Source organism: Delphinus delphis, chromosome 5 (genome assembly GCF_949987515.2).
Source record: "Delphinus delphis chromosome 5, mDelDel1.2, whole genome shotgun sequence".
Lineage (NCBI taxonomy): Eukaryota > Metazoa > Chordata > Mammalia > Artiodactyla > Delphinidae > Delphinus > Delphinus delphis.
This window is the reverse complement of record NC_082687.1, coordinates 125,290,356-125,303,670: the sequence shown is the minus strand read 5'-3', so window position 1 is coordinate 125,303,670 and position 13,315 is coordinate 125,290,356. Positions and strand designations below refer to the sequence as shown.

Here is a 13,315-nt window from a genome sequence, read left to right as displayed (position 1 = left end):
GGTCCAGTGATTAAGAATCCACCCTCTAATGCAGGGGTCACGGGTTCGATCCCTGGTCAGGGAGCTAAGATCCCACATGCCTCCTGGCCAAAAAACCAAAACATATAACTGAAGCAATATTGTAACAAATTCAATAAAGACTTTAAAAATGGTCCATATCAAAAGAAATCCTTAAAAAACAAATATTAAATTAAAAAAATAAAAGGGAGAGAGATTTTGATTTCAATAAATTCTTTTGAACTCAAAAATTTTGGATTTTTGTTTAAATTTTACTCTCTCAACTTTAACACCTCCTCAGGAAATACAATGGGAAAAAAGTGCACATTTAACTCTGTGGCCTCTATAATTCTGACATTTTATCGATCAAGTATCATTAAGTACACAATCAATACTGTAATTTATTCTCATTAAAAGTTATTTGACAAATTATGCTGGCCAATGTAGTTGGATACGCTGGGATAGGAAAGTGATTTCTTTTTTTTAATAACTTTTTTTAAAATGTTTGTTTGTTTGTTTGCTTATTTATTTATTTATTTATTCTTGGCTGCATTGGGTCTTCGTTGCTGCACGCGGGCTTCCTCTAGTTGTGGCAAGCAGGTGTTACTCTTTGTTGTGGTGCGTGGGCTTCACATTGCAGTGGTTTCTCTTGTTGTGGAGCACGGGCTCTAGGCGAGCAGGCTCAGTAATTGTGGTGCACGGGCTTAGTTGCTCCGTGGCATGTGGGATCTTCCCGGACCAGGGATTGAACCCGTGTCCCCTGCATTGGCAGGCGGATTCTTAACCACTGTGCCACCAGGGAAACCCCTAATTTACTTTTTTAAAAGGAAGACTTTCCTGGAATATTCCTGTTCCCAAGTCCGAATTCCTCCCACAGAAACAGTAAGTTTCCTGATTAATGAGTTTAGGAAAAGAACTGACTTGCAAAACCAACACCTTTCCGCCCTTTTCTTTGGGAGCTAGCTGTCCACAAAAAGCAAGCATTCTGGTCTGCTCCTTCATGCTGTCAACTTCACAGGGCAGACTCCCTAAGACAGGGAGAAGGGGAACATGCAGATGTGCAATGCCAACTGTGAACACATTTGTCTAATTCCAAGTTCCACATAAGGAAGTCCTTTGTGCTACTCTTAGACCACCTCATCAACCCACTCTTTTTCTGTTAAAAGAATGACACTGAGCTTTTAAAAAAAATAAATAAATCTGAGTAAAAAATAAAGAGATGATTCAAACGAAATACCAGTGGCCAAATATGAAATGCTAACTCAACTGTACTAAGAAATGTAAAGTAAAACAGAACAGTTTTCACCTATCATTCTGACAAAACAGAGAATACCAAGCACTGATCAGCTTATATAAATGGACATTTCTCTCATGCTGTTGGAATGAGTATTAAGCAGTAGAATCTTTTAAGGGTAATCTGTCATTTAAAACGTATATACTTTTTGGGGAATTTCTTGGCAGTCCAGTGGTTAGGCCTTCACGTTCTCACTGCCAAGGGCCCAGGTTCATTACCTGGTCAGGAAACTAAAATCCCTCAAGCCACATGGCCAAAATAATAATAATAACAATAAAATATATATACTTTTTTATAAGATAGATAACCAATAAGGACGTACTGTATAGTACAGGGAACTCTACTCAATCTTCTGTGATAACCTATATGAGAAAAGAATCTGAAAAAGAATGAATATATGTGTATATATATAACTGAATCACTCTGCTGTACACCTGAAACTAACACACATTGTAAATCAACTATAATCCAATAAAATTTTTAAAAATTTAAAAATTTAAATTTTTAAATTTAAAAATTTTTAAAAAGTAAAATAAAATGTATATACTTTTTAATGAAACAATTGCATTTCTGCGAAATTATCTGGTAATCAACACAAGGTACAATGATGTCAGTATGAGATGTTCACTGCAGGGACTTTCCTGGAGGCCCAGTGGTTACAACCCCATGCTTCCACTGCAGTCGGCACAGGTGCAATCCCTGGTTGGGGAGCTAAGATACTGCAGGCTGAGCAGCACGGTCCCCCCACCAAAAAAAAGAAAAATGTTCACTGTAGGTTTACGGATAACTGTATTTAAATAAATGACCTCAGGACTTCCCTGGTAGTGCAGTAGTTAAGAATCCGCCTGCCAATGCAGGGGACATGGGTTCGAGCCCTAGTCCGGGAATATCCCACACCTGGCAGAGCAAATAAGCCCATGCACTGCAACTACTGAGCCTGGGCTCTAGAGTCTGCTAGCCACAACTACTGAAACCCACAGGCCTAAGAGCCCGTGCTCCACAACAAGAGAAGCTACCACAATAAGAAGCCTGCGCACCAAAACGAAGAGTAGCCCCCGCTCGCTCCAACTAGATAAAGCCCGTGCACAGCAATAAAGACCCAACACAGCCAAAAATAAAATAAATAAATTTATTCTAAAAAAAGAAAACAATATTTTCATTTTCCCATGTTCCAGCAAAAATGGAGGAAACCGCCCTCCTAGCATATCATTAGAAAAAACCTAAGACTGAAAAACAAAGCCAACCTAAAAATTAAAATATAAAGAAATTTTAATTAAAAAAAGTTTTTTCAGGCAGATGAAACCTAAGAAATATAAGCTACCAGTGGCTCCAAGTATATATAACCATACATGAACAAGTGTGTGATTTTCACATATCCATTTTTCAAACATCACTAGTAAGCCACTATACAACTTCTTTGAACATTATTCTAATATCTTAATCTATAAGGAAACAATTCCTAATAGACGAGGAATTCATTTTAAGAGCTTGGATAGTGAAAACAAAAACTGCAGTATGATGGGCAATTTTACTCATGACCATAATCTTTAGCAAAGCTTTAATTAAGAAAACGCACTGACAGTCATGAATCACATGTTTTATTACATTTAAGGGGAAAATGTCATAAAATGGCATTTTGCTACAGTAAATGAGTGCCTTAAAAAAATGTAAAAAAAAGCGAGATAACCTCATCCACCAGAGGGCAGACAGCAGAGGCAAGAAGAACTACAATTCTTCAGCCTGTGGAAGGAAAACCATTCACAGAAAGATAGACAAAATGAAAAGGCAGAGGACTTTGTACCAGATGAAGGAACAAGATAAAACCCCAGAAAAACAACTAAATGAAGTGGCGATACGTAACCTTCCAGAAAAAAAATTCAGAATGATGATAGTGAAGATGATCCAAGACCTCAGAAAAAGAATGGAGGCAAAGATCGAGAAGATGCAAGAAATGTTTAACAAACACCTAGAAGAATTAAAGAACAAACACGTAGAAGAATTAAAGAACAAACCAACAGAGATGAACAATACAATAACTGAAATGAAAAATACACTAGAAGGAATCAATAGCAGAATAACTGAGGCAGAAGAATGGATAAGTGACCTGGAAGACAGAATGGTGGAATTCATTGCCACGGAAGAGAATAAACAAAAATGAATGAAAAGAAATGAAGACAGCCTGAGACCTTTGGGACAATATTAAACGCAACAACATTCACATTACAGGGCTCCCAGAAGGAAAAGAGAGAGAGAGAGGACCTGAGAAAATATTTGAAGAGATTATAGTCGAAAACTTCCCTAACATGGGAAAGGAAATAGTCACCCAAGTCCAGGAAGAGCAGAGTCCCAGACAGGATAAACCCAAGGAAAAACACACCGAGACACATAGTAATCAAACTGACAAAAATTAAAGACAAAAAAAAATTATTGAAAGCAACAAGGGAAAAACGACAAATAACATACAAGGGAACTCCCATTAGGTTAACAGCTGATTTCTCAGCAGAAACTCTACAAACCAGAAGGGAGTGGCACGATATATTTAAAGTGATGAAAGGGAAGAACCTACAACCAAGATTACTCTACCTGGCAAGGATCTCATTCCCATTTGATGGAGAAATCAAAAGCTTTACAGACAAGCAAAAGCTAAGAGAATTCAGCACCACCACACCAGCTCTACAACAAATGCAAAAGGCACTTCTCTAAGTGGGAAACATAAGAGAAGAAAAGGACCTACAAAAACAAACCCATAACAATTAAGAAAACGGTAATAGGAACATACATATCGATAATTACCTTAAACATGAATGGATTAAATGTTCCAACAGAAAGACACGGGCTTGCTGAATGGATACAAAAACAAGACCCATATATATTCTGTCTACAAGAGACCTACTTCAGACCTAGGGACACAGACAGACTGAAAGTGAGGAAATGGAAAAAGATATTCCATGTAAATGAAAATCAAAAGAAAGCGGGAGTAGCAATACTCATATCAGATAAAATAGACTTTAAAATAAAGAATGTTACAAGAGACAAGGAAGGACACTATATAATGATCAAGGGATCAATCCAAGAAGAAGATATAAGAATTATAAATATATATACACTCAACATAGGAGCACCACAATACATAAGGTAAATGCTAACAGCCATAAAAGAGGAAATCAACAGTAAGACAATAATAGTAGGGGACTTTAACACCTCACTTACAGCAATGGATCATCCAGACAGAAAATTAATAAGGAAACGCAAGCTTTAAATGACACAACAGACCAGATAGATTTAATTGATATTTATAGGACATTCCATCCAAAAAACAGCATATTACACTTTCTCCTCTAGTGCACATGGAACATTCTCCAGGATAGGACAAATCTTGGGTCACAAATCAAGCCTCCGTAAATTTAAGAAAACTGAAATCATATGAAGCATCTTATCCGACTACAGCGCTAGAAGATTAGAAATCAATTACAAGGAAAAAAACATAAAAAACACAAAAACATGGAGGCTAAACAGTATGTTAGTAAATAACCAAGAGATCACTGAAGAAACCAAAAAGAAAATCAAAAAATACCTAGAGGGCTTCCCTGGTGGCGCAGTGGTTGAGAGTCCACCTACCAATGCAGGGGACACGGGTTTGTGCCCCGGTCCAGGAGGATCCCACGTGCCGCGGAGCGGCTGGGCCCGTGAGCCATGGCCGCTGAGGCTGCGCATCCAGAGCCTGTGCTCCGCGACAGGAGAGGCCACAGTGAGAGGCCCGCATACCGTAGGGAGAAAAAAAAAAAAAGAAAAGAAAAAATACCTAGAGACAAATGACAACGAAAACACAACGATCCAAAACCTATGGGATGCAGCAAAAGCAGTTCTAAGAGGGAAGTTTATAGATATACAAGCCTACCTCAAGAAACAAGAAAAGTCTCAAATAAACCATCTAACCTTACACCTAAAGGAACTACAGAAAGAAGAACAAACAAAACCCAAAGGTAGTAGAAGGAAAGAAATCATAAAGATCAGAGCAGAAATAAATGAAATAGAAACAAAGAAAACAATAGCAAAGATCAATAAAACTAAAAGCTGGTTCTTTGAGAAGATAAACAAAATTGATAAACCTTTAACCAGACTCATCAAGAAAGAGAGGACTCAAATCAATAAAATTAGAAATGAAAAATGAGAAGTTACAACAGACACTGCCAAAATACAAAGCATCCTAAGAGACTACTACAAGTAACTCTATGCCAATAAAATGGACAACCTGGAAGAAATGGACAAATTCTTAGAAAGGTATAACCTTCCAAGACTGAACCAGGAAGAAATAGAAAATATGAACAGACCAATCACAAGTAATGAAATTGAAACTGTGATTAAAAATCTTCCAACAAACAAAAGTCCAGGACCAGATGGCTTCACATGTGAATTCTATCAAACATTTAGAGAAGAGCTAACACCCATATTTCTCAAACTCTTCCAAAAAACTGCAGAGGAAGGAACACTCCCAAACTCATTCTACGTGGCCAACATCACCCTGATAAGAAACCAGGCAAAGATACTACAAAAAAAAAAAAAAAGAAAATTACAAACCAGTATCACTGATGAATATAGATGCAAAAATCCTCAACAAAATACTAGCAAACAGAATCCAACAACACATTAAAAGGATCATACACCATGAGCAAGTGGGATTTATCCCAGGGATGCAGGGATTCTTCAGTATACGCCAATCAATCAATGTGATACACCATATTAACAACTTGAAGAAGAAAAACCACATGATCATCTCAATAGATGCAGAAAAAGCTTTTGACAAAATTCAACACCCATTTATGAAAAAAACTCTCCAGAAAGTGGGCATAAAGGGAAACTACCTCAACATAATAAAGCCCATATACGACAGAACAACAGCAAACATCATTCTCAAAGGTGAAAAACTGAAAGCATTTCCTCTAAGATCAGGAACAAGACAAGGATGTCCACTCTCGCCACTACTATTCAACATAGTTTTGGAAGTCCTAGTCACGGCAATCAGAGGAGAAAAAGAAATAAAAACAATACAAATTGGAAAAGAAGAAGTAAAACTGTCACTGTTTGCAGATGACATGATACTATACAATGAGAATCTTAAAGATGCCACCAGAAAACTACTAGAGCTAATCAGTGAATTTGGTAAAGTTGCAGGATACAAAATTAATGCACAGAAATCTCTTGCATCCCTATACACTAACAACGAAAGATCAGAAAGATAAATTAAGGAAACAATCCCAGTCACCACTGCAACAAAAAGAATAAAATACCTAGGAATAAACCTACCTAAGGAGGTAAAAGACCTGTACTCAGAAAACTGTAAGACACTGATGAAAGAAACCAAAGATGACACAAACAAATGGAAAAATATACCGTGTCCTTGGATTGGAAGAATTAATATCGTGAAGATGACTATATTACCCAAAGCAATCTACAGATTCAATGCAATCCCTATCAAATTACCAGTGGCATTTTTTACAGAACTAGAACAAAAAAACCTTAAAATTTGTATGGAGACACAAAAGACCCCGAATAGCCAAAGCAATCTTGAGGGAAAAAAACAGAGCTGGAGGAATCAGACTCCCTGACTTCAGACTGTACTACAAAGCTACAGTAATCAAGACAATATGGTACTGGCACAAAAACAGAAATATAGATCAATGGAACAGGATAGAAAGCCCAGAGATAAACCCACACACCTATGGTCAACTAATCTATGACAAAGGAGGCAAGCATATACAATGGAGAAAAGACAGTCTTTTCAATAAGTGGTGCTGGGAAAACTGTACAGCTACATGTAAAAGAATGAAATTAGAACACTCCTTAACACCATCAACAAAAATAAACTCAAAAGGATTAGACACCTAAATGTAAGACCAGACACTATAAAACTCTTACAGGAAAACATAAGAAGAACACACTTTGACATAAATCACAGCAAGATCTTTTTTGATCCACCTCCTAGAGTAATGGAAATAAAAACAAAAATAAAGAAATGGGACCTAATGAAACTTAAAAGCTTTTGCAAAGCAAAGGAAACTACAAGCAAGACGAAAAGACAACCCTCAGAATGGGAGAAAATATTTGCAAACGAATCAACAAACAGACAAAGGATTAATCTCCAAAATATATAAACAGCTCATGCGGCTCAATATTAAAAAAACAAACAACCCAATCCAAAAATGGGCAGAAGACCTAAATAGACATTTCTCCACAGAAGACATACAGATGGCCAAGAAGCACATGAAAAGGTGCTCAACATCACTAATTATTAGAGAAATGCAAATCAAAACTACCATGAGGTATCACCTCACCCCAGTTAGAATGGGCATCATCAGAAAATCTACAAACAACAAATGCTGGAGAGGGTATGGAGAAAAGCTAACACTCTTGCACTGTTGGTGGGAATGTAAATTGATACAGCCACAATGGAGAACAGTATGGAGGTTCCTTAAAAAACTAAAAATAGAGCTACCGTATGACCCAGCAATCCCTCAACTGGGCACATACCCAGAGGAAACCATAATTCAACAACACACATGCACCCCAATGTTCAATGCAGCACTATTTACAATAGCCAGGTCATGGAAGCAACCTAAACACCCATCGACAGACAAATGGATAAAGAAGATGTGGTACATATATACAAAGGATTATTACTCAGCCATGAAAAGGAATGAAATTGGGTCATTTGTAGAGACGTGAATGGATCTAGAGACTGTCATACAGAGTGAAATAAGTCAGAAAAACAAATATCGTATATTAACGCATATATGTGGAACCCAGAGGAATGGTACAGACAAACCGGTTTGCAGGGCAGAAATAGAGACACAGATGTAGAGAACAAACGTACGGACACCAAGGGGGGAAAGTGGCAGGGGGTTGGGGGGGTGGTGGTGTGATGAATTGGGAGATCGGGATTGACATATACACACTAATATGTGTAAAACAGATAACTAATAAAAACCTGCTGTATAAAGAATAAATAAAACAAAATTTTTGAAAAACATGTAAAAAAAACCTACTTACTTCTCGTACTCTGAAAGTGGGAGTATCAATTAGTAGTCATTTTCAAGAGCAACTTGTCAACAAATGCACTGTGACCTAACAATTCCACTTTTCTCTCCTCGAGAAAATCAGATATGTATTTTCTCTAGGATAAAAGGCATGCATAAAAATGTTTGTAACAACCAAGATGTTGATCAATACATAAATGGCTAAATTAACTACATCAGTTATATTTATGGACCACTTCTCAGCAATTTTTTAAAGTTTAGATTAAAAAGGATCAACTTCATCACAAGAAAAAAATTATTTTATAACTAAGTATGTAGGTGGTAGTTAACTAAACTTATGGTGATCATTTCGCAATATGTATACACAGATCTCAAATCATTATGTTGCACACCTGAAACTAATGTTAATTATACCTAATTTAAAGAATAAAAAACTCACTAGTTGTAAAGAAGAAAAATAAAAGATCTACCAAAACTTTAAAAATATTCTAAACACATATACAAAACAATATATTTGGAAGTAATTTCACAGAAAGGACTGAAAGGATATTCAGTAAACTGGTAACATGACTATCTTTTTTCTGAAGGGAACATCAAAAGTTCCTTTTTTACAAGAACATATTTATGTATCATTTACATAACAATTAAAATGTTATTAGAGTTACAGTAAGCTTATTTGATGCTTCTGGAAAGCACACTTGGAGAAAAGAAGGTTGATGGGGTCAAGAAGACTAAGGATGAAAAAGATGAAAAAAAATCATTTTATTTTTATTTTTTGTATTTTGGCTGCAACTCGCAGCATGCGGGATGGTTCCCCGACCAGGGATCGAACCTGGGCCTCTGCAGTGAAAGCACCGAATCCTAACCACTAAGCCTCCAGGGAACTCCCAAAATCAATATTTTTATACATCGTTTTTGTGTGTAAAAGAATTAAAATTGTATTAGAAACTGATTTTTAATATGCAAAATGTAACCATGGGTACAGGTAAGTGATTCATAAATCCCATACTGTGATTTTAATAAAGGTCTCCAAAATAAATACAACTACTTTAAACAAGGGTTGGGGGACAATTCTTTCCAGTCTCCTGACAGGAATTTAAAACTGCAGTGACACTATTCTAGGCCTCTCCTGTGGGCCAGGCTTTGGTTGAAAAGAGGACCTTATCTGGATTACCAGAAACAGCAATACACAAGCCAAAATCATCCCAAAAGTGGAGGAAAGTGTGTCACAAGGTCTGAAGAATGCCTCACCTGCAGTTCAGTCAGAACTGCAGGTTCTAACAGAAAATTCATGATTACAAGTCCTTAAATACTTCCCTACATTTCCTATGTTTCTATCTCTGGTAATAAACTTTCTGGTGAAATTTTATGGATGGAATTCCTGTACCTCATTGAGTGAGTGACAGTAAATCCAGGTTTGGTTAGGAAAAACATAGTTTAATTCTGTTATTACAGCATAATTAATATCCTCTTTCCCTCTCATGAACATCCTGGTTTATAGGATAAATCACATAGGCCTCCTACTAATAAGATTATTGTACTAATTTAACACTCCCCTAGTTTGCACCTACTCTGGTCTCTGGACCCTAAAGGTCCTCTGCTCCCATTTCATTATTCTTGAGGTTGCAAATTTGCTTAGGAAAATAGGAAGCCGGCAGACCCAGGTTATAGAAGGCAATCTGGTATTAAGAAATGAAAGAAAATATACCCACTTCATTCATTTACAAGGCCTAGAAATCTTCACAAAAGTCAACTCGCTAGGTAGTAACACTATCTGGACTAGAACCTAAGTTGTGAATTTCTACACAACAATCTCTTATGAAAGTTACCTAAGTTATTCAATTACTAATAGAAGTTGTGTAGAAGTATAGAGTCAGTACTGCAGAGAGGCTGTAAAGTTCCTCTAGCACTCCACATATGAAGAACCGTATTCCTGAGGGCACAGAATAGATTCCAAGAACAGAAATGTTGCCTACAGAGAAACATCAGCAAAATTAAAAACCCCATGAACCACACCATACATCAAGAATCACCTGGTTCTTAATCTCCAACAAAGATTAAGGACCCCAGTGGTCCCCTGCATCGGCAGGTGGACTCTCAACCACTGCGCCACCAGGGAAGCCCTCTTTGCTAAATTTTATAGAGATTTTCCTTTAAGATTTTTGTTCTCTTCAGTTATTAATACTAGTAAACAAATAGATCTTTGCAGCTAGGAGAGACTGGTGGCAGTATTAAATTCAGAGCAAAATTTTAAGCAGCTTTTTCTGCAACTGTTAAGATTTATCAAGAATGATGATTTAAAAACCATTTATCAGACCTCAGCTGTAAAATAACTTTTGTTCAAATAAAGTTATACTGTACCACAGCATTATAAAAAATGATTTGAGTATTACTGTGCAAACCAATTACCACTTATCTCACTCTGTTGGAGTTCCTTGGAAGAAATGTTACTATACCTCTATACCTGCAATACGTGTGTCTATAACAATCACCTTATATTTAACCATTTCCTTTATCTCTTTTGAGCCTCACAACCCTGTAAACATGCTTGAATTTTCCCTGTTCCACTGTTAACCTTTAATTTTTAAGAAGAGTGAAGACTTGTACGTAAACAGCTGTAATTTCTATATGAAAAGTTCAATTAATTTACTACAATTTAATTAGAAAGCAAAACTAGGAGATACTGGTTTCTGTCTTCGGTTTATTTAGTATTTCCACTTAAACTAAAAAAAAAAAAAAAACTGCAGTTGCTATAACCAAAATAAAGCACCAAGGGCCATACTGCATTGGTCAGCATTCAAATGCAGTGGCATAATCTTACCTCCCCTAGAGAGGTGAGCTAACTGAATGTCAGAAGACTACCGTTCACCTAATGTGCAATTCACTCTCTCGTCAACTATCCTATTTCATTTCAACCAGTTTCCACCACAGTCGTAAACTCAAAGCTTTTGAGTAGCAACTACAGTATAGCATCTCATTTTTAATATGACTACTTAGCACGGTTTTGAAAACACTGAAATTTTCAGCTTACCAATTATTTCACAATAAAAAATTCACAATTGCTCTTCCACTTAACATATAAACCCCCTTGCTCCGACTGGCTTCACCTCTTTTTAAAAAGTCTACAGAAACTTTTCTATAGGATGAACTGCAACACCTACCTAAAGTCAGCTGTCCCATGTCACTAACACGTGGGGTAAGACATAACTGAGGCTGTGCCCGCCGAGCGGCTCAGCTCCGTGACCCCCGCCGTGCCCCACCAGCCAAGGAGAACCCGAGGTCCCACCTCTTCCTGCTGCTCCCTTCCCAGATGTCCATTTATGTAAACAGGCAGAGTGAATGACACCTTGGAACGAAACACCTCCGACTGACAGGGAACGGAGGCCTGCCCCTCCCCCAGCCCCCCGCCAGCATCGCCGCCACGCGAGTCGCCCCGGCACACACCCTCCCGGTGCCCACCGCAGAGGAACCACAGACCTGCCTCCAGGGTTTCCAGTAGGGGCAGCGGCGGCGGCCCCGTCCCGGCGGGGGACAGGTGCTGGGGAGGCTTTTTGGTCCAGGGATTCTCCTTCCGCGGCAGCGGCGGCGGCGACGGCGGCAGCTTTTCCTCAGAGCCTGCCGCCTCCGCCTCCTCCTCCCGGGCGTCCTCGGCCGGCGGGTCCCGAGGCAGCGGTGGCGGCGGCTCCCAGCCGAAGGGCCCCCCCGGCCCGCGCGCCTTGTGCGCCAGGTGCAGCGCCAGGGGCTTCACGGACACGGCCGCCTGAGGCACGCTGTGTCCCAGCACGGGCGCCGGCAAAGGCTCTCCCCGCGCCCCCGTGCGGGTGGCGAGCGCGTTCCTCTCCTCCCTCGCCGCCTCCTTGCCCTCCCGTTCGGGCGGGGGCAGCTTCCCGGCTTGCCGGCTCGCCGCGGCCGACAGCGACTCCCTCTCAGCTGGTACCGCGGGCCGCTCCTCCGGAGGGTGAGCGGCGGGCACCCGGGCGCGAGCAGACATCGTCCCCCTGCCCCAGCCGCCCCAGCCGGGGGCGGCCCGGGGCCAGGGAGCCCGGCTGCCCGTTTCTCCGCCGGGACACTGACTGGCTCCGGCCTGGGGAAGAGAACCCGAGAGCCCGGCCGCCCGCGTCGGCTCAGGCCGCGGAGCTCCCGGCGTCGAACGGGGCGCTAACCGCCCGCCGGCCCAACCCGCGTCAGCGGCGCGAGCCTCGAGCCTGCCAACACGCGCCGGGCGCCGAAGCCCGGGAGCCCTCACTTGGCGCGGGCTGCGGCACAAACGCCGCAACGCGAAGCTGTAGTACCTCTAGCAGAGTCAGGTAGGCTCGCGCTCCCAGAGCCAGTAACTGCTCGTGGGGTCAGAGGCGGAGGCGGGGGCGTGGAGGGGGCGGTCCGAAAGGATGGAGCAGGGGCGGGGCCTCCCGGAGGAGCGTGACGTGGCCGCTCACCGGCTCCGGCCCTCGCCGGGCCGCCGCCCTCGGTGGTTGACTGACGACCCCGCCAGGGTGCCGCCCTGCTTGAGGGCTGGCCCCGCCCCAGCGGCCAGCCGAGAGGGAAGGAGAGCGAACTGGGCGATTCCCCGGCTCGCGGGCTACGGCGGCCCCCTCTGCGGGCGCAGGGGCGGGGCGCGCACCGAGCGACGGGCTCGCGCCTCGCTCCGCCGGCTGCGAGCGAGGGGCGGGGCGTGCTGCGCACGTGGCTCGGGGCGGGCGGTGGGGTCGCTTTGCCCCAGGCCCTGAAGTGCAGTTGACTCCTGGCGAGGTGGGTAATCTTGGCCACCGACGCTGGGCGGCTCCCGAATGGGCCTGGGTACCACCACCGAGCCACCTTGTCCCCTGCGTCTGTCGCGTCTCCCCGTGAAAACGTTTCCCCCGGCGCTTTGGGGCACTGCGGTCATCCTGTAATATTGAGCCGCGTCCAAAATAAAAACAGTGTAATCTGTAGGTAAAGTTATGAAACCTTTGCCCCGGCACTAGGATTAGTGCACTTCCCCGCCCCTATT

The 13,315-nt window shown here is 41.5% G+C and overlaps 1 protein-coding gene across 4 annotated transcripts in view; it reads right to left on the bottom strand.

The window, feature by feature from the left end:
• The window catches only part of LARP1B (La ribonucleoprotein 1B), a 130,106-nt gene extending 117,670 nt beyond the window's left edge, over positions 1 to 12,436 (bottom strand). For all 4 annotated transcript variants that reach the window (XM_060012968.1, XM_060012969.1, XM_060012970.1 and 1 more), the window contains exon 1: positions 11,803 to 12,436. In XM_060012968.1, coding sequence (XP_059868951.1) covers positions 11,803 to 12,316 — 514 coding nt within the window. In that variant the 5' untranslated portion in view covers positions 12,317 to 12,436. The remainder of the gene's footprint in view (positions 1 to 11,802) is intronic.
• Positions 12,437 to 13,315: the final 879 nt, after the last annotated feature.